General features: G+C 38.8%; 1 protein-coding gene across 1 annotated transcript in view; it reads left to right on the top strand.

The window, feature by feature from the left end:
- The window catches only part of COG6 (component of oligomeric golgi complex 6), a 79,421-nt gene that overhangs the window by 41,442 nt on the left and 12,051 nt on the right, over positions 1 to 25,928 (top strand). The window contains exons 13-17 of the mRNA XM_084879388.1: positions 6,056 to 6,173; positions 15,197 to 15,328; positions 15,681 to 15,848; positions 18,792 to 18,899; positions 21,679 to 21,732. Of these exons, the coding sequence (XP_084735514.1) occupies positions 6,056 to 6,173; positions 15,197 to 15,328; positions 15,681 to 15,848; positions 18,792 to 18,899; positions 21,679 to 21,732 (580 nt within the window). The remainder of the gene's footprint in view (positions 1 to 6,055; positions 6,174 to 15,196; positions 15,329 to 15,680; positions 15,849 to 18,791; positions 18,900 to 21,678; positions 21,733 to 25,928) is intronic.

The following is a 25,928-nucleotide window of genomic DNA, read 5'->3' as shown; positions in this document are numbered from 1 at the left end:
TGAGCAAGATGATCCGGACACTCCCTGAAGCCCTCCCGTGGTTGGCCTGGCCAACCTCCCACATCCCTTCCCAGTCTGGATTGTGCACTGGTGGGATCCCTCGGCCTGGCCTACACCCTCTTGCAATCTGGGACCCATTGGGGGATATTGGAGAGCTGGTTTCAGCCTGATCTTGCAGACCAGGCTGAGGGACGGTACTGGTGCACAAATTTGTGCATGGGGCCTCTAATTTAATATATAATCTTTGATTCCAAAGTTTGCATTCATTTTAGCTATATATATATATATATATATATATATATATATATATGTATGTTGATGGTATATACCTATATCTGAACATTATTATTTATAAACTAGAGGTCCAGTGCAAGAAATTCATGTACAGGGGGCGGGTCCCTCAGACCAGTCTGCACACTCTCCAATCTGGGAACCCTTGTGGGATGTCCAACTGCCTCTTGCAATCTAGGCCTGCTGGGTCCTAACCATTCTCCTGCCTGCCTGCCTGATTGTCCCTAACCATCTCTGCCTCTCCCGCACCTGGGACCCAGGATTCTCTCCTTCAGCTAGTTGCAGGTACCCAGGATCTGGGCTGGCTTCGCCCAGTCTGGCTGCACCCTCAAGGAACTGTGGGTGGGTGGCTTTGACTGAGCTGCAGCCGCAGGCGCCCGGGACCATGGTGTGGGCAGCTTGTCCCTTTCCCGGGCTGCAGCCGCTGGTGCCTCGGACCACGGCACAAGCAGCTGGTCCCTCTCCCAGGCCGCAGGTGCAGGCATTGGTGTCCGGAACCACAGGGCAGGCAGCTTGTTTCTCTCCCTCCCGGCCAAAGGTGCAGGCCCAGCCTCTGTCACCCAGGATCATGGGTTGGGCAGGTTGTTGGCTTGTCCCTCTCCGGGGCCTCAGCCTGGCTCTCTCACAAGCTCATTTGTGCCTGGCTGGTCCCCATTTCTCTCTGGTGAGCTCATTTGTGCTTGACTGGTCCTCATTTTTTCCCAGTGTTGAGTGTCTGAGCTGTTACAGGGTGATGGCATGTAGACCATTTGCATAATAGCTCTTTATTATATAGGATGTTACCTTAAGTCTATATTATAAATGTTGTTAGGTTAAAACACTGTCTTTTCAAACAATTTTGATAGTTTCCATATTCATTAAAAATGATTTTAAAATAATTTTTATTCAGTATGACAGTATGAGAAACAGAATGTTCATTGTTAAAATCAAAGATAATTATTATAACTAATAGATCCTAGAGAGGTGCAAGAATCGCTAGTTTGCAAATCACTAAAAGACTATGGGAATGATGTTATCTACATTCTAATGACAGTGATTAACCATCCAAAACTTCACAGCTAAGAGATTGATTTCCTGTCCTGTTGGTAGATTTTTAAATAAAAATAACCATGAAGCTGATCAGAGATAAGATTTGGGTTCTCAAAAATTTTAGATATAAATTCATCACTTGCCATGACTCAAAAGCAAGAAATTAATTTCAGTTGTAAGGTATAGGCTTTCCAGTAAGAGAATGATACATACTTAAGAGCTGAAAGCAGCTAACACATAGCTTACGCTATATTATGCAACAACAGTAGTAAAATGATTAAGTTATTTATGCAAATAATAACCTTAAATAAACCCATAGGAGCTGGTTTAGGACCCCGCTCTTCTGTCTGTCTGCTAATTCTGGGCTTCCTGTTAGGTACTTAAGTGCTGGCCACTGCCAGGCACTATCTTTTGGCTTTTAGCATCCTGCTGAAGCTCCAAGCCATCCACAAGTCCTCTGCTTATGTCAGTTTCTGTAGGTCTTGGCTACAAACAGGCAGGGCCAATTTGCCCTCTTTTCCTGTCTGCCAGCTGTCAGTTTTAATCACTCAAGCATCTGTTTCTGACCGGGTTTTAGGTGCAGTTGGTGGTTTCACTTTCAGGGAATAAGATGGATGCTTTTTCCTGATACAGAGCTACTCCTTCATGAGTTGCCCAAAATATACCCTGTCCTTGGTTTGTCAGGAATCATATTGGCTGAAAACCTGGAGTTTTTATCAGTCTGGTTCCCAGAGTAGTAGGGCTGATGGCTCCTGTGGGGCTCCTTGCCAAGTCTCCCTGCCCTGCGTCTGACCTCAGCCTCCCCTCAGGCCCTGGAGTCCACGCCTGCCTCTGTGCGCCCCAGCCTCCAGGGAGTGTTTGCAATTGAAAAGTCCTGTGTTCTGGGATTAAAGAGTAAAAACAAAGATAAAACATACCAAAAACAAGAAGGAAATCCCAGCTTTCTCTCCTCACAGCATCCTGCTGCTTTCCCCCTGTAGCAGCCCTGTTTCTTCTTTACACATTTGGATGTTAAGCTTGTTGCCAAGGGATGCAGCTTTGGTGCTTAGCCTGGGCCTGGTTTCTATTCTTCTGAGGGAGCTGGCACTCCGGTAATGCAGCTTCTTCCTCTACCTCTCGGCCTGCCAGCCCTCTCAGACCCACGTCCTGTTGTTCCTAGTGGTCTCTAGGTGTTTTCTGCCCTTCCTTTTTGTACCTTGTCTCCTCAGCTGTTCTTAGTTTGTTAATTCTGGTTGGTTGTTTTCCAATTTAGTTGTATTTCCGCCTGTCCTGGGGATGAGGTGCATAACACGTCTGCCTATTTGGTCTCCATTTTTTCCAAGTTTTAGATTTTTATGCTGAGTGGGTTAGGAAAGATGTTGGAGAGTTTTGAAAGACTTGAGCTGATTTATGATTAATTCGACTCTGAGTACTCTGTAGATAATATAGTGGGGCAAAGGGAAACAAAGAAGGCATTTAGGAAGCAGTTTGTGATAGTCTTGGAGGTGGTGGAAAGTTGTTGGTTTTGGACATATTTGATGTTATAGCCAGAAGGACATATCTGTGAACTAGATTAGGTCAGCTCTGAATAGTTACATGCTTGTAATATTTATTAATTTAGAGGTTAAGAAGAGAAGAAACCCCAAAGAAAACTGGGAAAGAATAGGCACTGAAGTTGGGAAAAAATCGAAGATAATGCAAGTTCCCAAATTTTTTTCTCCTATACATTAAAACTGCTGGAGGATATAGATTCTATCACAATGCAAGAGTAAACCAAAAGAGGGAAGATTTGAAATCCAGGAAATAGGGAGTTCAGTATACTTTGTTGCATTTTCTTTCTGATAAAACATTTTCTTTCTGTAGTTAAAACTGCTTGGTTTTATACTTGCTTACTTTTCTGTGTCCTTATCACTGTTTTAGACCTAAACTATTAAGTAGACTCTGCATTTTTTACCATATATTCAAGAACATCCAGCTTACCTCCTCTTTTCTCTTCCCCACATCCTTCTCAGAGCCCTCATTCTACTTCTCCAATCTAAACTAGTTGCTCTCTAGGCTATTGCGTGGACATTACTAGGGTTTGTCTTCTCATAAGCCTGCTCATTCCCTTGTGTTGGATTCCCTGATTCCTTGGTCAGCTCTGAATAGTATTTACTTGCTTGTAATAATGAAACATTGAATATTTATTTACTGGAGTGCTATGGTATAACAATTAGGAAGCCTGGGAAAGATTAAGGTTCATGTATTGAGTTGGAGGAGGAGCATTGTATAAGAAAATTTAGCTCTCATTTTCTATATCAGGGAATTTGTATGTAATACCTAACATTGAAAAATTAAGTAATAAGAGTATGAAAAATTGGGTAGAAATATGAAGTGAATGTTGAATCCCTATGTTATACACCTGAAACTAATATAATATTATAGGTCAATTGTACTTTTATAATAAGGAAAAAAGAAATAGAGAAAGAAGGGAAGGAGGAAAGAAATAAGAAAAGAAAGGAGAAAAAGTGAGTGATTAGAAACTATGAATTGGTCTTCAAAATATGACAAGCTAGATAATGACTGAGAGGTCATGATAATAAGGATTAGCCTTTGTATTGATGGCTTTAAAGAAACCAGAGTGGGCTCAATGGAAATTGGTTTCTGAATCCAAATAAATTCAGGCAGGGAGCCTAAAGGAAAAACAAAACAGAAAAGCATCTACAAGTATCTGGTCTGGTTACTGATGTCTGGTGATTATTTAGTAAACATTAGTAAATTCAAGATCTGAGTAATTGCAAAATATGGCTGGTAACTCAAGTTTTTAAAAATGAATGATGTAAATATATATATTGTTCTCTCTCCAAATTTTTCACTAAAATATGTTCCTTTTTATATTCATTTAATTTTCTTTTCTCTTCCCTTGATGTATTATACTTTTATTAAGAGGCATACTTATTTTTATTATATGGCTAGGTATATGTGGAAATTCCAATTTATTTTGGTGTTTAGCTTATAATATTTTTAACTGAGATACTTTAATTTTCAAAAAGTACAATATTACACGTCCCTATTTAGGAATCTGCTTTTATTTTACTGTTTATATATTTTTTAAATTGATAATTTGCTTTGTTTCCATTAACTTTAGAAATTTATCCCAACATATTTTCATTTCAGAATATATTAAAATATATAATATTAGTGTTTTATAACATATGTAGTGTGTCAGTTCTCAGTCAATTTGCTGTATTTTTGTTTATTATCTACTGTTATTTATTAATAACATTATATGTATTTTTAGTAATCTAAACATTTTTTAGTATAGTAAGTAATATGTTATTTTGCCTGTGGAAATTATTCCCTTCAGGATTACAGTATATTTTTGCATCAACAAAAACCCTTTTCTCCTAAAAACACATTTTAAAATCACTTTCAGTACATGAATTAGGAAAATCAAATTGGGAATTTTCTTATATACATGCTTGTCTTATATCCTGGGAAAAATGGGAAACCGCATTGAATGGGTCTAAAGAAATATTCTTGTAATGGTAAATTGAGAAGTGCAGATGGCCTGATTATTATTTCAAAATATCACATTATTCATAATTAGTCTAAATATATATCTGTCACTTAGGTAGCTTTAACATTTTTGAGAAAGTGTAATTCATAGGTGTGCTACTGATATGGTATAACAATTTTAATTCAAAGAATAACTCAGTATTAATTAAGTTTAAATGTTATATTAGTAGAACTATTGATGGAATGGTTTTCCTACAATTAAAATTATATATTTTTGGATGAACAAGTCATGCATTTATGTTAATAGTGGAAAAATAGAAATATAGGTTTGCATATTATGAGTCTGTTCTAATCCACTGTTTTTTTAAAAGAGATTGTGATGTATTAAAAATATAGTACTTTGCTGAAACCAGTTTGGCTCAGTGGATAGAATGTTGGCCTGCGGACTGAAAGGTCCCAGGTTCTATTCTGGTCAACGACATGCACCTTGGTTGAGGGCACATCCCAAGTAGGGGGTGTGCAAGGGGCAGCTGATCGATGATTCTCTCTCATCGATGTTTCTAATTCTCTATCCCTCTCTCTTCCTCTCTGTAAAAAATCAATAAAATATATTTAAAAAAAAGAAAAAAAAGTATAGTACTTTATTTTCATTTCTTCATTACTTACTCAAAATGAAAAAACAAAGATAAAAAATACACCAACTCTCATTTTTATGTGAAACCAGAGTAATTGGTTTTAATTCACAGTTACTGATGTAAATTTTTATACCATTATGAATCTTCTATATAAAAACATTTTTTCGCCGGGACCGGTTTGGCTCAGTGGATAGAGCATCGGCCTGCGGACTGAAAGGTCCCGGGTTCGATTCCAGGCAAGGGCATGTACCTTGGTTGCGGGCATGTCCCCAGTGGGGGCTGTGCAGGAGGCAGCTGATCGATGATTCTCTCTCATCGATGTTTCTAACTCTCTATCCCTCTCTCTTCCTCTCTGTGAAAAATCAATAAAAAGTATATTTAAAAAAAAACACCCCAAAAAACATTTTTTTTATTTGACTTTGGTTGGTGGGCACACAATGCAATAAACACTTCATTTATTATAGGAATGTACACTTGTAATCTGTTAACAGTGTCATCCCAATAAATGTAATAAAATAAACTTTTATTTATAATAAATCTATATCTTTCTAAATAATTTTATTCAATTAAATAACTGAATTGATTTAGCCTGTTTTACAACCTGAAATATTCTTTGCTTTTAGTGGCATTGTTGGAAATAGTGCAACCACATTGTTGACTACCATTGAAGAAATGCATTTGCTAAGCAAAAAAATATTCTTCAATAGCTTGAGTCTTCATGCAAGTAAATTAATGGACAAGGTATGTTTGAAAAATGCAATTTTTAAACTATTTGAATGTGTATCTTTCACATTTAATATTTTGCTGATTTTACACTGGGTGATTTTTTTTCTCATTCCATAAAATGTTTTCTTGAGTTCTTCCTATGAATAACAAAATTCATTTTGAGATGCTTACTGGATGTAGGTTTATAGCCTGTATTCCTGGAACAGCATAACTTTGAGTCATAATTGGAGATAGGATCTTAAGCTCTAGTTTCACTACCGTTTTTCTATAACCAAAATTTTGTAACTAAATCAATCTTACTGTATTTAGGTCAGAGCTAAAATTACATACTACTTAGAAAACTGGAACTCTTACTTAATGTTTTTAAAAACAGCTTATTGTGATTTTACTCTCTGATGATCTAGCTTTGTCTTTATGAAATGTATGCTCCTTTGAATTTAGTACTATAATTTATTATGGAAATAAACATGATAATAACCCCTTCCCCAAGAAATAAAACCAAATAAATAACAGCAACAGAAACCTGAAGGAATCCTATGAGAACTAATATTTTAAATTGAGCAGTGTGTTGTGACAGGAACTAAAGGAATGGGTTTATAGTGATTAAATTTTTTCTTTTAATTATTAAAGTCTAAAGTTTTTCAAGGATGCATTATAGTCACTATGCTGGCATCTTTTCCTTTTTAACTATGTTGTTGTATCTAATAGCATGAATATATTAGGCACAGGTTTTATAATATAGTGTATAACAGTCAGTAGCAATCAAGAGTATCTTGTCAATTTTTACATTCCTGAACACAGAGAAGCCTTAATAAGAAGTTTTCTTTGTGACCCCCATGCATGACTCAAATTCTTTTGTAAAAGCAGCATGAATTTGCAGAACTGGAATATTTATCTTATATTTTTCCTGTTTTATGTATTTCTGTTTACACAAAAAGTTTACTAACAATTCTGGTTATGTATATAATTTATAGGCATTTTTATTTTGATACAATTTTTAAGAAATTATTTATATATGATAAAAACTTTAAACATGAATAAATGTGCGAGGTGATGAGAATTCAAAATCAAACAATCAAGGTCTATTGGCCTCAAATTGCTTCTCCTTTAGCAGAAAATAGTCTAATAAATAAGTGATTACTACAGAATCACATGTTTTTTGAAAGGTGTGTGTTCAAGGCCTCTTAACATATTAAGAAGAGTATACCTTTATATACTCCTTTGCAGAGAGGAGCTTTTCTGAGAGGGACATAAAGGAATTGAACTTTGAAGGTTATGGGGGATTTAGATAGGACTGAGTATAGGTTATCCTGAGTAGAGGAAATAAACAAAACATGCAAGAACACAAGCTTTGAGTCACAAATAAAAAAATTTTTTCATTTAATAAAAATATCACTTGGAAAGTAGTATGGCATATAAATAGGAGAAAGGCTAGGTTGCAAATTGGGCAATTAGGGCACTAATGAAGTAATTTTAATGGAAATATGTGCTCGAAGGCTTCTAGGAAGAGCCATGAAGGATAGATTCTTGAAAGGTAAATATAAATTTTCCAAACTTGATGACTGACTGGATGTTAGTAAATTATAGGGAGGGATCAAAAAATAATTCCAAAGATAGCCACTTGAGGAATATTGGTATTAATCTTAAATATCTAGAATATGAAGAGTAAGAAAACAGTGTATGAACAGGTTGGAAAAACCAAGGAGTTAGAGAACCTAAAAAGCACAAAAATAATGGGGGGGAAATGATGACCTCGTGAACAGCCCACCCCTGTCTGAGAAGCAGCAGCCGTGCGAGCAACCTGCCTCCATCCAAGGAGCAGTAGCCTTGTGAGCAGCCTGCCCCCATCCAATGAGAGGCAGTCCCCTCAAGCAGACCGCCCTCATCCAAGGAGCAGCAGATTGTGAGCATCCCACCCCCATCCCAGGAGCAGCAGTTGCACAAGCAGCCTGCATCCATCTTAGGATCAGCAACCCTGTGAGCAGCCTGCCCCTGTCTATGGAGCAGCAGCCACACAAACAGTCTGCCCCCATCCGAGGAGCAACAGCTGTGTGCAACCTGCCCCACTAAAGGAGTAGGATCCCTGTGAGTAGCCTGCCCTTGTCAGTGGAGCAATAGCAACACAAGTAGCCTATCCCCCTCCCAGGAGCAGCAGCCGCACAGTCCACCCCAGCCCAAGGAGGAGAAGCTTCATGAACAGCCCACCCCTTCCGAAGAGCAACAGCTGTGGAGCAGTCTCCCCCAAACAACCAGAGGAGCCACCACTGCTATGAACAGCGGTTACAAGAGGCGCAACTGCCAACTGAGGAGTAGCCGCTGCTGCGACTGCCTGAAGAGCAGCCGCTGCATGAGGAGCCATTGCCACCCAAGGGGCAGCCCCTGCTCAGCTCAACACCTAAGTACCCTGGTGAGAAAAAAATGGGTAGACAAACTCCCAAAGGAAAGAAAAAGGAGAAATCACCAGAAAAGCAACTAAATGAAACAGAGGCGTGCAATATGTCAGACAAGGAATTTAGAATCATGCAGTTCATAAACCAGATGGATGAAAAAAAATCAACAACTTATGTAAGAATCAAGAAGAAATGAAGAGTGATATAGCTGCAATAAAAAACACCATGGTTAAGTTTCAACAGTAGACTAGGAGAAATGGAGGACCAAATTAGCAAATTAGAACACAGGGAGGCAAAACACACCCAAATTGAACTACAATTGGAGAAAAAAATGAAAAGACAGGAGGAGAGCCTAATGAAGCTTTGGGACAACATGAAACGAAGCAACATACAAATAGTAGAGGTGCAAGAATAAAAGGAAAAGGAACAAGGGTTAGAAATCCTATTTGAAGAATTAATATCAGAAAACTTTCCTGATGTGGAGAAGAAAAATTCACACAAGCACAGAGAATCTCAAACAAGATGAGCCAGAAAGACCCACACCAAGACACATCTTAATTATGATGGCAAACCTTCAGATCAAAGAGAAAATTTTTAAAAGGCTGTAAGAGAGAGACAGAAAGTTAGCTACAAAGGGATCTCCCATTAGATTATAAAATGATTTCTCAACAGAAACACATCAGGCCAGAAAAGAGTGGAAGGAAATTTAAAAAGTGAGGCAAAGCAAGGGACTGGATCCACGAATATTCTCTCCAGCAAGACTGCTGTTCAAAATTGAAGGGGAAATAAGGAGCTTCACAAGAAGAAAAAGGCTAAGGGAGTTTATCACTACTAAGGCAGCAATGCAAGAAATGCTAAAGGGAATGCTATAAAAAGAGAAAAGAAAAAAAGGTAAGAAGGAATGCCACAAAAAATAAAAATGGTTATAAACAAGTTCCTTTCAATAACAACTTTAAATTTAAATGGACTAAATGCTCCAATCAAAAGACATCCAGTGGCTGAAGGGATGAAAAAACATGACCCATGTATAGGCAGTCTACAAGAGACCCACCTCAGTAAAAGGGACTCATGTGGACTGAAAGTGAAGGGATGGAAAAACATCTTTCAGGCAAATGGAAATGAAAAAAAAAAAAAAAAAAAAAAAAGCTGGAGTAGCAATACTTATATCTGACAAATTAGACCTCAAAATAAAGGCCATAACAAGAGATAAGGAAAGCCACTTCATAATACTAAAGGGATAGATACAACAAGAGAATATAACCCTGATAAACATATATGCACCCAATGCAGGAGCACATACATATATAAAACAAACAAACAAACAAACAAAAAACAAAAAACAAAAACAAAAAAAAAAGCGATTGGAAGATACTAAGGGAGAGATCTACAACAATTCAATCATAGTAGGAAACTTTAATACACCACTGACATCACTGGATAAATCCTCTAGACAAAAAATCAGCAAAGAAATAGCAATCCTAAATAACTCACTAGACCAGTTGGAATCAATTGACACCTTCAAAACATTTCACCCCAAAGCCAGAAAATACACGTTCTTCTCAAGTGCACATTAGACACTTTCAAAGTTAGACCACAAATTGGGTCACAAGCAATGTCTCTCCAAATTAAAGAAGACTGAAATCATATCAAGCATCTTCTCAAACGACAATAGCATAATATTAGAAATAAACTATAATAAAAACAATAAAAAAAATTCAAACACTTGGAAGCTGAATAGCATGCTATTAAACAATGATTGGGTTACCAAAGAGATCAAAGAAGAAATTAAAAACATGCTGGAAACAAATGACAACGAAAACACAACAATCCAAAATCTGGGAAACAATGAAAGCAGTCCTGTAACTATACAACTTAAAGAATTTGAAAGAGAGTGACAAGAGAAGCCCAGAGTGAGCAGAAGGAAGGAGATGATAAAGATCAGAGCAGAAATAAATGACATACAGTCCAGAGAAACAATACAAAAGATCTAAGAAATCAAGAGCTCGTACTTTGAAAGGATAAACAAGATTAATGAACCTCTCTAGTCAGGCTCACCAAGAAGCAAAGAGAGAGGACCCAAATAAAATCAGAAATGAAAGAGGTAAAATAATAAGTCCCAGAGAAAAACAAAGCATTGTTAATAAATACTCTGAACAACTCTTATCCATCAAACTAGACTACCTGGATGAAATGGACATAGTCCTAGAAAAATACAACCTTCCAAAACTCAATCAGGAAGAATCTAAAAATCTCAATAGGCCAATAACTGTGGAAGAAATTGAAGCAGTCATCAAAAACAAACAAAAGCCTGGGGCCAGATGACTTACAGGGGAGTTTTACCAAACATTCAAGGAAGAACTGAATCCTATCCTCCTCACACTTCCAAAAAATTCAAGAGGACAGAACACTTCCAAGCTCATTTTATGAAGCCAGCATCACTGTAATACAAAAATCATATAGAGACAATACAATAAAAGAGAATTACAAGCCAATATCCTTGATGAACATAGATGCTAAAATTCTCAACAAAATTCTATCAAATTGGGTTCAGCTCAAAGTCACAAACAGGTGGAAGAACATACCATGTCCATGTATTTGTAGAACCAACATCAATAAAATGCCCATACTACCTAAAGTAATCTGCACATTCAATGCACTCCCTATCAAAATACCAATGGCATATTTCAAAGACCTAGGACAAACTCTCCAAAAATTCATCTGAAATAAAAAAGAAAAGACCCTGAGTAGCTGCAACAATCCTGAGAAAGAAGAACAATGTTGGAGGGATCTCAATGCCAGCTATTTAGCTGTATTACAAAGCCACTGTTTTCAAAACTGCCCGGTACTGACACAAGAAAAGACATATAGATCAATGGAATAGAATAGAGAACCCAGAAATCAACCCAAACCACTATGCTCAATTAATATTTGACAAAGGAAGCAAGAACATGCAATGGAGTCAAACAGTCTCTTCAATAAATGGTGTTTGGGAAATTGGACAGATATATGCAAAAAACTGAAACTGACCACCAACTTACACCATACACAAAAATAAACTCAAAATGGATAAAGAACTTAAACCTAAGATGGGAAACCATAAAAATGTTAGAGGAAGCCATAGGTAGCAAAATAGCAGACATTTGTCATAGCAATATATTTAATGATATAGCTCCAAGGGCAATGGATACTAAGGAAAAAGTAAACATATTGGAATGCATCAAAATAAAAAGCTTCTGCACAGCAAAATAAACCATCAGCAAAACAACAAGAAAGCCCACTGCATGGGAGAACATATTTGTCAATGTTATCTCCAATAGGATTTAATCTCCAACATTTACTGGGAACTCATACAAATTAACAAAAGGAAGACAAAGAACCCAATCAAAAAATGGTCAACAAAATAAGACATAAGGAAGGTCAAGAAATATTTGAAAACATGTTCAAAGTCAATCATCTGAGGGATGAAAATGAAAAAAACAATGCAGAACTATCTCATCTTGTCAGAATGGCCATCATCAACATATCAACAAAGGACAAATGCTGGCGAGGTTGCAGAGAAAAAGGAACCCTTGTGCACTGCTGAGGGGAATGCAGACTGGTGCAGCCACTGTGGAGAACAGTATGGAGTTTCCTCAAAAACTAAAAATGGAACTCCCATTTGACTCAGTAATCCCACTTCTAGGAATATATCCCAAGAAACTAGAAACACCTATCAGAATGGATATATGCACATCTACATTCATAGCAGCACAATTTACCATAGCTAAGATATGGAATCTTCCTAGGTGTCCATAGCAGATTAGTGCATTAAAAAACCATGGTACATCTATACAATGGAATACTATGCTGGGGTAAAAAAGAAGGAATTTTTACCATTTGCAGCAGCATGAATGTAACTAGAGAGCATTATGCTAAATGAAATGAACCAATCAGAAAAAGATAACTATCACATGATCTCAGTCATCTGTGGAAAATAATGAACAATATAAGCTGATGAACAAAAACGGATCCAGAGACAGAGAAGCATCTTTTAGACCTTCAGACCTCAGAGGGAAGGTAGGGGAGGGTGGAGATAAAGGGGAAAAATAAACCAAAGGCCTTGTATGCATGCATATAAGCCTTACCAGTCGATGGGCACAGACAACAAGGGGTTGAAAGCATGAATGGGAGGGTGGTTGGGGGGTAATAGGGAGATAAGGACATATATGTAATACTTTAATAAAATAAAAAAATAAAAAGAGAGAGATTTGAGCAGGTAGAAGAATGACTTAATGACCTTAAAGATAGTTCAATGGAAATTTCAAGTCTGAGGAATCAGTTGAAAATACAGAGCCCAAGTCACCTGTGGAATACTATTAATCAGATCAGCTTGTATATTGTGGAAATGCTAGAAAAAGAAGAGAGAAAAGTGAAGAGAGAATATCTGATGAAATAATAGCTCAAAAATTCCCATGTTTGATTAAAGATACAAGTAAAGAAATAATTCAAGGACCTCTAAATAAGGTGAGTTCAAATAGACTCATGTGTACTATATAATAAAGATATATTATGCAAATTGACCCACACACTTGCACAAATGGCTGCCCCCATGTAGTCAAAGATGGCCACCACAAGATGGCAGGCAGCAGAGAGTAGTTGTGGGCGATCTGGCAAGTTTGGTAGGATAGGTGTGGGTAACAAGGCCAGCAGGGGAGGGCAGTTGTGGGTGACAGGGCCTTCAGGGGAGGGAGGGCAGTTGGTAGGGACCAGTCCTGCAGGGGAGGACAGTTGGGGGTGACCATGCCTGCAGAGGGGGTAGTTGCGGGGAACCAGGGCTTCAGTGGAGGGCAGTTGGTGACAACCTAGCCTGCAGGAGAGGACAGTTGGGGGAACCAGGCCTGCAGGGGAGGGCATTTAGGGTCAACCAGGCCATCAGGGGAGGACAATTAGGGGTGACCGGGACAGCAGGGGAGGACAATTAGGGGTGACCGGGACAGCAGGGGAGGGCAGTTAGGGGCAACCAGGCCTGCAGGGGAGGGCAGTTGTGACTGACCAGGCTTTCAAAGGAGGGCAGTTTTGGGGGGACCAGGCTGGCAAGGGAGAGCAGTTAAGGGTGACTGGGCCAGCCGCGGAGGCAGTTGGGGGCAACCAGGCCTGCAGGGGAGGACAGTTAGGGGTAACCAAGCCAGCAGGGGAGGGCAGTTAGGAGTGACCAGGCCGGCAGGGGAGCAGTTAGGGGCAATCAGGCTTGCAGGGGAGCAGTTTGGCATCAATCAGGATGGCAGGGGAGTGGTTAGGGGGTGATCAGGCTGGCAGGCAGAAGCAGTTAGGGGCAATCAGGCAGGCATGCAGGCAAGCCATTTGGAGCCAGCAGTCCTGGATTGTGAGAGGGATCGCAGATTGGAGACGGTGCAGGCTGGGTGAGGGACACCCTCAACCCCCCTCTGTGCAAAAATTTTGTGCACCAGGCCTCTAGTATCTTTATAAAGTTTTAATACGTTATATTAGAGCTTGTGGTACTATTTTGCCCCCAGCATCTACATGAATTGCTATGAATTTACTTCTTGGTGGAAGAACCAATATAAATTACCAATTCCATTAAATGAAACTTCAAATTTCTAGACTTGATATAAAGAGTGAAGTTGCTAAAACCATTAGAAAGGCCCAACTTCTTATTGATGAATGCACCATGTTATCCAGTCATGCTATAAGCACCATAAACAGATTACTAAGAGAAATTATTAATTTAAATGTTGCATTTGGTGGGAAAGTTCTCCTTCTTGGAGGGAATTTTTGACAATGTCTCAGTATTGTGCCCCATGCTATGTGATCGGCCATAGTACAAACAAGTTTAAAGTACTGTAATGTGTGGGGATGTTTCAGAAAATTGTCTGTTATAACAAATATGAGATCAGAATATTCTGCTTATAGTGAATGGTTAGTAAAACATGGAGATGGCAAACTTGGTAGCAGTTTTTATTTAGGAATGGATAGTACTGAAATCCCCTGTGAAATGATTTGTAATGGATCTATTATTGAAGCAATCTTTGGAAATACTATATCTATAGATAATATTAAAAATGTATCTAAATCAGTGATTCTTTGTCCAAAAAATGAGCATGTTCAAAAATTAAATGAAGAAATTTCGGATATATATTCGATGGAGATTTTCACATGTATTTAAGTGATAATTCCATTGATTCAACAGATAATGTTGAAAAGCAAAAATTTCCCATCGAATTTTTTAATAGTATTACTCCTTTGGGAATGCTGTGTCATAAATTAAAATTGAAAGTAGGTGCAATCATCACAAAGACCCCATTTACAATTAAGATTGTAAATGGGGTCTTTGTGATGGTACTAGATTTATTATCAAAAGGCTGCAATCTAACATAATCAAAGCTGAAATATTCACAGGATCTGCAGAAGGAGATGTTGTTCTGATTCCAAGAATTGATTTGTCCCCTTCTGACACTGGCCTCGACAGTTTCTTATGATGCCAGCATTTGCAATGACTATTAATAAATCACAAGGACAAACTGAACAGAGTAGGCATATTCCTACCTGAACCCGTTTTCGCACATGGTCAGTTATAAGTTGCTTTCTTTTGAGTTCAAAGAGTGTGTGACGTTAAAGTTAAAGCAGTGGCTAAACCATACCTTATTTTAGGTTGAACTCCCACCACCTGATCTTGGACCAAGTTCTGCATTAAATCAGACACTCATGTTGTTGCGTGAAGTTTTGTCATCTCATGATTCCTCAGTTGTACCATTAGATGCCCGTCAAGCTGATTTTGTGCAGGTATGTTGTAAATTTGTTTTTAATTATTGCTTATTACTCTTCTATTGTAAATTCCATTGAAATTCTGGTATTTTATGATCCATATATTTTGATAAACCTTTTCATTGTTTTTTCCCCCAAATATTAAATTAGTTATCTTTAATTTAAAAAATACTCATACCGTTATGCTCATTTAAAAAAGTATTCTGATTATTATACCATTTAATCTTTTCTTATGTGATTTTGTAAGTTGGCACCTTTCAAATTAGTTTGACTTTCATTCTGAAGTGCCATTAACCATTAGCATTCTGTATAGGCCTGTATCACTGATTGGGAATTAAAGAATAATTTTTATTTTATATTTCATTTACAGGTTTTATCGTGTATCTTGGATCCTCTCCTTCAGATGTGTACTGTGTCAGCCAGCAATTTAGGCACAGCTGACATGGCAACTTTCATGGTCAATTCACTGTATATGATGAAGACAACATTAGCTCTATTTGAATTTACTGACAGACGTCTAGAAATGCTACAGTTTCAGGTTAATTTTGCCATAAAATGACGTCACTGTGATGGAATCATTTTTCTGTATATAATCTCAGTTACTAGCTTTATGCCCTAATTCCTATAAACTCTTCCTTATAGTCTGATGAAAAGCTGCGTGCGCATACACACACACACACACACATTTTAGGGTTTGTTTTTTGTTTTGTTTTGTTTTTTTAATATATATTTTATTGATTTTTTTACAGAGAGGAAGGGAGAGGGATAGAGAGTTAGAAACATTGATCAGCTGCCTCCTGCACATCCCCTACTGGGGATGTGCCCACAACCAAGGTACATGCCCTTGACCGAAATCGAACCCGGGACCCTTCTGTCCACAGGCCGACACTCTATCCACTGAGCCAAACCAGTCAGGGCAATCATTTAGTTTTGCTTTGGAGAAGTCAGAATATGTTATGGGTAGATAGTATATACAATATGTAGTGGTAGAATAAAGCTTTTCTGATTAATTTGAACATTTATTCTGTATGCAGATTTCAGTTTCTGAACTGAATATGCTATGGTGTGGCAAGTGCAGAAGGTGTATAAACCAATGTTAGGTAAAACATTACAATTTATTATATCAATCACTCTCTTCCTTATCCAAACAGTATCACTTAGCATTTTATAAAATGGCTAAAAAAAGCCTTGTAGAAAATTTACCAGATACTTGAATTCTGATTTTGAAGTAGTGATTATTGGTAGATATACATAATTTTTTAAAACCCTGAATGTTGTGTTATCACAAATATATGAACAGTTTGGCAGTGGTTACAGTAAACATTTATTTGTAAAGTTTTGTGGTTTTCTGAAGAATTAGTGATATTTTCTATTTAAAAAGAAATATAATGAAGTATGATTAATTTCCCTTTCTTGCATAGTTTTATATAAAATTAGTAAATTTATTTTTAAGCATATTAGTTTTTACTGTACTTATCATTATTTCAATTTCAAATTCTTTCATTTGTCTAAATCTTTTTCTAGGTATTTAAGTATATCAGGTATTTAAGTATATCAATGTTTTATCACCAATTACCTGCATTTCTTAAATATTCATAGATTTATTTATTTATTTATTTTGCATTTCAAGAGAGCAGGCCCCACTGTGTAAGTGCTTAGGTGTGCACTTGCATTCTGGCTGGTGCTAGTGGCATGGACCAACCCATAGTGTGTGAACGGATTATACAAGGATGTGCATACTAGAAGACATGGTTTATCAGGCCCCGAAAATTAGCAGTTTACTTTGTTGAGTAAAAGTTCCTTGATTGTCAGACCTTTTCTTTTCTACTCTGACTCAGCTTTACTTAGTGTTTCAAGTAAAAAGTCCAGGCTAGTCTTTTTCTCTTTTGTTTGTGACAATCTGTTTTATCCATCTGGAAACTTGTGAGGCTGTTCCTTTGAGTTCATATATTTCCTCAGAATATTTTTTGGTACATCTCTTTTTCCCTTATTTTTATATTGAACTTTCCAGAGCCATTTCAGTCTGAAGCTTTAACCCTTTCTTTTTCTCAATAAAGTTTGTATTATCTTTAATTATTCTTCATCTATTATTTTTGTATCTGAAGCTCCAGTACTTATTTGACTTAATAGTATCTATTGAGTCTATATTTTAATTTCTTTTTAAACCTCTTCACTGTAATCTATTTCTTTGATGTTTCTTCCATTTTTCTTTTTAGGTACTAATTTGGATCTTATCAGTAACTCTTTCATTAAATGTTTACATTTGCACATTTTGTTTTTCTTTGATTCCCAGTAAATCTAGTAAGGACTCATTTTACTTTCTTGGGGATTCACTTAAAAAAATAAAAATAAAGTACTCTGTGTCTTTCAGTAGTGTTACCTCGAGAAGAGATACCTATTCTGATTATTCAGATGTGCTTCCTCTTAGAAGCTACTCACCTCTTTTTAAGTCATTTTTAAGTTTTAAAAGGGGCTCCTATTGGAGTTACTTAAGTCAGTGGCAAGCATTCTGATGGTAATAGCACAGTTAGTAGTGTACTGTATTACTGGCAAACAAACTGGTAAAACTGAGGGAACTTCCTGTGAGGAATAGAAGAAGACCTCCAGACTGTCAGGCCTATACTGGTAAAAATAAGGGAACACAGATTTCTTCCCACTAGGGAATATTTCAACCCAGTAGGGTAGTTCCCTTCTGTGCCTTCTGCCTCTGGTTTCCCAAACACAGCACAAAGCAGCTAGCACATACAAGTCATTTCTGCTACCTGAGTCTTAGGCAGCTCTTGAGCCTGAAATCTTTAACCTTCCTCAACTCTCCTCTTGTTGTCACAGATCTGCTTTCTCCTCAGAGAACTTACTGCCTCAGCCCTAATGGGATTTAATTCAGGCTTTTCCAGTTGGCATATTTGAGTGTTGGAGTCAGGCTAGGTAGTTAGGAGGGTGAGGGAGTGAGGAAGTTAAGAACATCAGGCCCTTACTTTTCCCAGAATTGATTTCGGAGAGGTAGGGAGAGGAAGAAAGAGATTGAAACATAATTAATGAGAAATAATCATTGAGTGGCTGCCTCCTGCATACCCCCTACTGGGAATTGAGCCTGCAACCTGGGCAATCAGGTTTGACTGGAATGGAACCTGAGACCCTTCAATCCCAGGCTGATGCTCTAGTCACTGAGCCAAACCAGCTAGGGCTTATTACCAGCTTTTAAAAGAGCTGAAAAGTAACTCAAAATTTTGGACTGGTGGCTAGTCTTGGAATCCTCTTTAATTGTCTTTGAAAGTAAGGCTTTTTCTCCTTAGGACTTCCTCTTTAGGGGAAGGAAGTGCCTTTGTTACAGAAGCAGTCCCTGTGCCCTACAGACTGGTATCATAACTACTTCACGAAACAGCCCCATGGTGAAGAACTAAGACTGCAGGATAGTCTACTTCTACTCTCATTGGTCTTATAAGTCTTTTAAAATATTTCTTTTTATTGTGTTTTATCTTAGGTTGAAGCACATTTGGACACACTTATAAATGAGCAAGCTTCTTACGTTTTAACTAGGTCAGGATTGAGTTACATCTATAACACCATACAGCAACATAAACCTGAACAGGTAAGCATGTGGATGTACCTACTAATAATTAGAGAAATACATCAGGTTGCAGGGGTCTTCAAACTACGGCCCGCGGGCCACATGCAGCCCCCAGGGGAGTCTGATCCTGCCCGCCAGGTTTTTTGGGCGGTGAGCACAGCCGAGGTGTTACAGTAGGAATTAGTAGTTCATATAGTCCGGCCCTCCAGCTCTCTGGGGGACCGTGATCTGGCCCCCACTTTAAAAAGTTTGAAGACCCCTGGGTTAGAGTATAGATTCTATAATTAGACTCTGGTTTGAATCTTGGCTCTTCTACTTAATAGCTGTTTTTCACTAAGAAAATGACTATCTCCGTTTCTTCTTTTGTAGATTGGGGTAATAATATGTGCTCCAAAGGGTTGGTCTTAGAGTAAATGAGATAATACCTACATGTATGGTTCTATGAATTATCTTTTTATTACAGACAGTTTGGGTTGAAAGTAATGAAAATATATAAAAATTAGTATAAAACATATAAAGAATATCCTGGAAAAAATTTTAAAGCCCTATATCATTATCAGTTAATTGAACTCAGACATTACTATATGAATAGCAGTCATCTCTTTTTTAATTTAGCAAATCCATGGTATATTACTCTAGAAAAGTAAATACTTATGAAGCCAGTATATAATCTTATTAAGTTATAGAATTCCAATAGAAATTCATAATGGAGTGGTGGAAACCCTTAAAAATTAGGTAAGTAAGCATCTTTCTTTAAAAAAGCAAAGGGCTCTTTTAAATGATGTTAACATGAAGAATATATTACAAAGGGGGTATAAGGACACATGTAATATCTTAATAAAGAAAAAAAGGAATATTTTATATTCCAGCAATTCTTAAATAAAGCTATAAAAAATCTTAAGTTTTCTCTTATGATACAGCAGTAAGCAAATTTCTTCCCTAAGGAACCAACACTGTTGTATTTTTATACTATAGCAGAGGATTGGTGCACAAAATTTGTGTACAGGGAAGGGTGTCCCTCAGCCCAGCCTGCACCCTCTCCAATCTGGCACCCCTCTACGGATGTCTGACTGCCCATTTAAACAGGCTGTCAGACATGCCTCTCAATCCAGTACTGCTGACTCCTAACTGCTTGCCTGCCTGGCTGCTTGCCTGCCTAATTGCCCTAACTACTCCCCTGCAAGCCTGATTGACACCTAACTGCTCCCCTGCTGGCCTGATTGCCCCTAACTGCTCTCCCCTGTTGGCCTGATAACCCCCAACTGCCCTTCCTTGCAGGCCTGGTTGCCCCCAGTTGCCCTCCCTGCAGGCCTGGTCCCTCCCAACCATCCTCCCCTGCTAGCCATCTTGTGTCCACATGGGGGCAGCCACCTTGTGTGTTGGAGTGACAGTCAATTTGCATATTATCCTTTTATTAGCTACGATGAAGTTGTCAAAGTCTAACACTTAAAGACTCCATGTCTCATTGCCATTCTCTAACTGCCTGATTGCATTTTTTCATTTTTTGCTTATGTGAGATATCCTGATTTTTCCATTGTTAATATGCTATTTTTACTCTCTCCAACAAATATTATTGAGTGCCTTTCTGCTACTTATATAAAATGAACATATCATGATCCCTGTTATAATTGAGGTTGAAGAGATGACACTTGAGTTCTTTGGAAATAAGCTAAATTTCCAAATGTAGGCAATTCACTAATGGACTATCTACACTGAGTGGCCAGATTATCATGATCTTTGAACACATCTGGCCATTTAGTGTGTGTGTGTGTGTGTGTGTGTGTGTGTGTGTGTGTTTGTGTAGTATATTAGAGGCTTCGTGCATGAATTGGTGCATAGGTGGGGTCCAACAAGCCTGGCCAGGGGGAGGAAACATGGGCAGTTGGCCACCCTGCCTGCTGATAGAACTCCTGGTCAAGGGGACAATTTGCATATTAGCCTTTTATTACATAGGATATACACTGAGTGGTCAGATTATTAGGCATTTAGAGATCATAATAATTTGGCCACTCAGTGTATATTATAAAAAGCCAGTGACCAGAATGCTGGAATGACTAGAATGACCAGTCGCTATGACGCCCACTGCAGCCAATGAACTGGCCCAATCTGGGGCAGGGCCAGCCTCCAACCTCCCAGGGTCCCTACCCCCAGCTGGCCCTGCCCCAGATTGACCTCTCCCACGCTGATCGAGGGCGGGATGGCTGGCCAACCTCCTGCCCCTGTGGCCGCCCTTCCCCCTGGCTGGCTCAGCCCCTGATCACCCACACACACATAATAGGGAATATGGCCAGCTGGCCACCCTCCTGCAGCCTCTCCCCCACCCCGGCCGGCTCCGCCCCTGATAGGCCCCCACCAACCCATCAAGGGCAGGGCTGATTGGACAACCTCCTGAGGCCCCTCTTCCCAGCCAGCTCTATATTGGACCCACATACATCAGTCAGGGGTGAGGTAGGCCGGCTAACCTCCACAGCCCCTCCCCCGGCTGCCGAACCTTGGTCAGTCCCCCAACCCCAATCAAGGGTGGGACTACCAGTCAACTGCCCTCGGCCCCTCTCCCCAACTTCAAATGACTCCTCCTCCTGACAGGCCCAGTCCCAATCTGCCCTCATTGGGGCCAGGCTGGCCAGATCCCACCTGTGCACAAATTCAGGCATTGGGCCTTTAGTATTTTATAAATGAACTGCATGTTTTTTGCATCTTGTTTCCTTTTCTTTTGTGTGTGTCTGTGTGTGTGTGTGTGTGTGTGTTTGTTTGTTTGTTTGTTTATTTATTTATTTATTTATTTATTTATTTATTTTAGGGTCCTTTAGCTAATTTTCCCAACCTAGATTCTGTGGCACTGAAGGCTGCAATGGTAAGTTCATAGTAAAGGATTTCAATATAGGTTTTCTTATGTAACATTATTCTTTTTAAAAATTTATTTTAGCCAAAACCGGTTTGGCTCAATGGACAGAGCGTCAGCTTGGGGACTGAAAGGTCCCGGGTTCGATTCTGGTCAAGGGCATGTACCTTGATTGTGGGCATATCTCCAGTAGTGGGTGTGCAAGAGGCAGCTGATTGATGACTCTCTCTCATCGATGTTTTTAACTCTCTATCTCTCTCCTTTCCTCTCTGTATAAAATCAATAAAATATATTAAAAAAATTATTTTAATTTTATTTTTCAATTATAGTTTACATTCAATGTTATTTTGGATTAGTTTCAGGTGTACAGTATAGTGATTAGACACTCATATACTCCATCTGTTATTTCATAACTAGTTATTACAATTTCTTGTACTTATACATCCCCATGACTATTTTGTAACTACCATTTTGTACTTTTCACCTTCTTCACCAGCCCCTCAATTCCCCTCTCCTCAGGCAATCATCAGTCTGTTTTCTGTATCTACAAGTCTGTTCCTGTTTTGTTTGTTTATTTATTTTGTTCTTTAAATTCCATGTATGAGGGAAATCATATGGTATTTTTTGTTTTCTATTTGATTTATTTTACTTAGCATAATATCCTTGAAATCCATCCATTTGCAAATGGTAAGATTTCATTCTTTTTTATGGCCAAGTAATACATCATTGTATATTTGTACTATAACTTTTAAAAAAAAACACAACTTTATTCAGATTATTACAGTTGTTCCTCTCCCCTCCCCACCCATAGCTACCTGCCACTCAGTTCCCACCCTAGGCCCTCACCTCCCCACTGTCCTCATCCACAGGTGTAAGCTCTTTGTCCAATCTCTTCTTGCACCTCTTCCCTTCCCTCCAAGAATTGTCAGTCTGCTCTGCTCCCTTTCCATGCCCCTGATTCTATTACATTAACCAGTTTATTCTGTTCTTTAGATTTTCTATTCACTTGATTTTTAGATTCACTTGTTGATAGATAAGTATTTGTTGTCACTTTGTTGTTCATAATTTTTTATCTTTATCTTTTTCTTTTTTGTCCTCTTCTATTATATTTCATATAATACTGGTTTGGTGGTGATTAACTCTTTTAACTTTTTCTTGTCTGTGAAGCTCTTTATCTGACCTTCAATTCTAAATGATAGCTTTGCTGGATAGAGTAATCTTGGTTGTAGGTTCTTGCTATTCATCACTTTGAATATTTCTTGCCACTCCCTTCTGGCCTGCATAGTTTCTGTTGAGAAATCAGCTCATAATCACATGGGTACTCCCTTGTAGGTAACTATCTTTTTTTTTCTTGTTGCTTTTAAGATTCTCTCTTTGTCTTTTGCCCTTGGCATTTTAATTATGATGTGTCTTAGTGTGGTCCTCTTTGGATTTCTCTTGATTGAGGTTCTCTGTGCTTCTTGGACTTGTAAGTCTATTTCTTTCACCAACTAGAGGACATTTTCTGTCATTATTTCTTCAAATAGGTTTTCAATATCTTGCTCTCTCTCTTCTTCTGGCACCCCCATAATTTGGATGTTTGTATGCTGGAAGTTGTCCCAGAGGCTCCTTACACTATCTTCATATTTTTGGATTATTTTTTCTTTTTGCTCTTCTGGTTGGGTGTTTTTTGCTTCCTTGTACTTCAAATCTTTGACTTGATTCTTGGAATCCTCTAGTCTGCTGTTGAATCTCTGTATATTATTCTTTTTCTCAGTCAGTGTATGCTTAATTTCTGACTGGTTATTTTCTAATTTTTTGGCATTCTCATTAAGATCCTTGAAGGTCTCAATAAGTTCCTTGGAGGTTTCTAGAAGATTCTTGGGTAACCTTATAACTGTGGTTTTGAACTCTATATCCAGTAGTTTGCTTTCATGCATTTCTTTAATTTGTGTCATGTTTCTTTGTCTCTTCATTTTGCCTGCTTCCCTGTGTTTGTTTCTATGTATTGAGTAGCTGCTAAGTCTCCTTGAGTTGATGGAGTGGTCTTTTGTGGTAGGTGTCCTATAGGGCCCAGTGGCTCAGCCTCCCCAGTCACCTGAGGTGGATGCTCTTGGTGCACCCCTTTGTGGGCTGTGTGCATAGTCTTGTTGTATTTAAGCCTTCAATGCTGTTGATATCACTGTGAGTAATTGACCTCCAGGCTAATTGGCTGTGAGAACCAGCTGTGCCTACAATGAAAGAGCTGCTGGGCAGGGGACACCTTTATGGGCAGGACTTGCTTAAGTGGGGCTTTGGTGCTCACTGAGTCTGTGCAGTGAGTGTGTCACTTACAGATGTGATGAGTTGTAATCTGGTATGGTCTCACACTGACCATTGGGTATACTGGCTTTTGGATTTACAAGGAGGTGCAAAGTCAGCCACTGCCTTGGATTGCCCAGCATGAGCTACAGAGAAATCTGCAGATTCCTTCTCTTTTTATTGGGTTTGGAAATGCTCAGATGAGGCCCACCTGTGTAGCCAGGCTGAGAAAAGACGGTCCATTCATATGCAAAAGCTGTTGGGCCCAGCTCACAATGGAAAGAGAATCTATCCATTTATTATATCAACAGTTACTGACCAAGTATCTGCTGTTTTCTAGGCAATATACTAAAATTGGGATGAAAAGACACATGATCTAGTAAAGAATGCAGCTGTTAAACAACTAAATAAATGTCTAAATTATATAGTTATGATTTGTGATAATACTGTAAATTAAATTATACAGATGCAAAATTTGAGAGTCTATCCCTTCATCCTATCACTAACCAAATCTTGATAATTTTACTTTTTAATTCTCTCAAATTTTTCTCTCCTCTTCACCTTTATTGCTCTACTGGAGACCTGGTACACGAAATTCATGCACTGGGTTCTTGGGGGTCCCTTAGCCTGGCCTGCGCCCTCTTGCAGTGTGGGACCCCACAGGGGATGTCCATCTGCCGGCTTAGGCCCAATACCCCTGTGCTTAAACCAGTACTCAGACATCCCTCTTACAGTTCAGGGCTCTCATAGTCCGGTACCCCTTGCTCCTTGTGCTCAACAACTGTGAGCCCAGCTTCTGGCTGAGCACGGGTGGGAGGGAGTGCTGCTCAACCAGAAGTTGGCTTGCTGTTCCTTAGCACCGTCCTTGCCTCCCACCCACTGATTAGGGGGGCCAATTAGGGTCCGGGCCAGATGGGGGAGGGGCCACGGGAGGTTGAGGCGCCATGGTCACGCCCCATCCCACCTCTGTGAGGTGCTGGGACCATGCAGTCCCCTCTCCTACCGCTTCTGCAGAAAGCACAGGCCTATCCCACTGCCTCTCCCACCGCCTCTGTGGAAGGGGGTGCTGGGACCACCATGGCTGGCCTGGCGGCACAGGATTGCTGGCTCTGCCCCCTGACCACTGGTTATTCAGGAAGGTCATTCTTGCCTCAGTCCTCGCAACCCCGGCTTCATCTGGAAGGTTGTCCAGAATGATGTAGCTCTCTCTTTCTTGTACTTGCAACTACCATTACAACCTTCCCATCCATTCTTCTTGCGATAGCCAGATTATTCCCTTGCTTCAGTGGTTTCCTAGTGCTTTTACAGTCAGAATTAAAATCCTTTAAAAAAGCATACAAGTTGAACATTAACTATTAGCCATTCTCTTTCTGTCCTCAAGTTTTCATGCATGCCATCCCACTCCCTGAATCCTCCATCATACACACAGTTAATGTCTATTCTTAAGATCTTACTTAAAATGTCAAACATACAGAATAGGTCTGTCCTTCCTGTTTATGCTTTTATAGTACTTTGGTTTCTTTCTTACTACCATTTAATACAGTTTGTAAATATATATCTACTTACATTATTATTTGTTTACTACCTTTCTTTACTAGGCTATTAGCTCTATGAGGCTAGGGACTGTCCTCTTTCATTTACCATTATATTTGCATTACCTAATATAGTGTGTTTCTAATGGTAGATGTTTGGTAAATATTAGTTGAGTGAATAAATAACAAATACAATGGATTTTAAAAAGTAAGGTAGATTTGAAATCCGACGACTACTTTTTGCTAATATTATTGCTCAAAAGCTTGGTGAGGGAAACGAAAATTAATGGCTAAGATTCAGAATTTTAAAAGTAGGTATTACTGCCCTAACTGGTTTGGCTCAGTGGATAGAGCATTGGCCTGCGGACTGAAAGGTCCCAGGTTCCATTCTGGTTA

The sequence above is a fragment of the Pipistrellus hanaki genome, assembly GCF_964339955.1.
Source record: "Pipistrellus hanaki genome assembly, chromosome: 3".
Taxonomy (NCBI): Eukaryota; Metazoa; Chordata; class Mammalia; order Chiroptera; family Vespertilionidae; genus Pipistrellus; species Pipistrellus hanaki.
The sequence above is the reverse complement of the archived record's forward strand: the minus strand, read 5'-3'. Positions and strand labels throughout refer to the sequence as shown.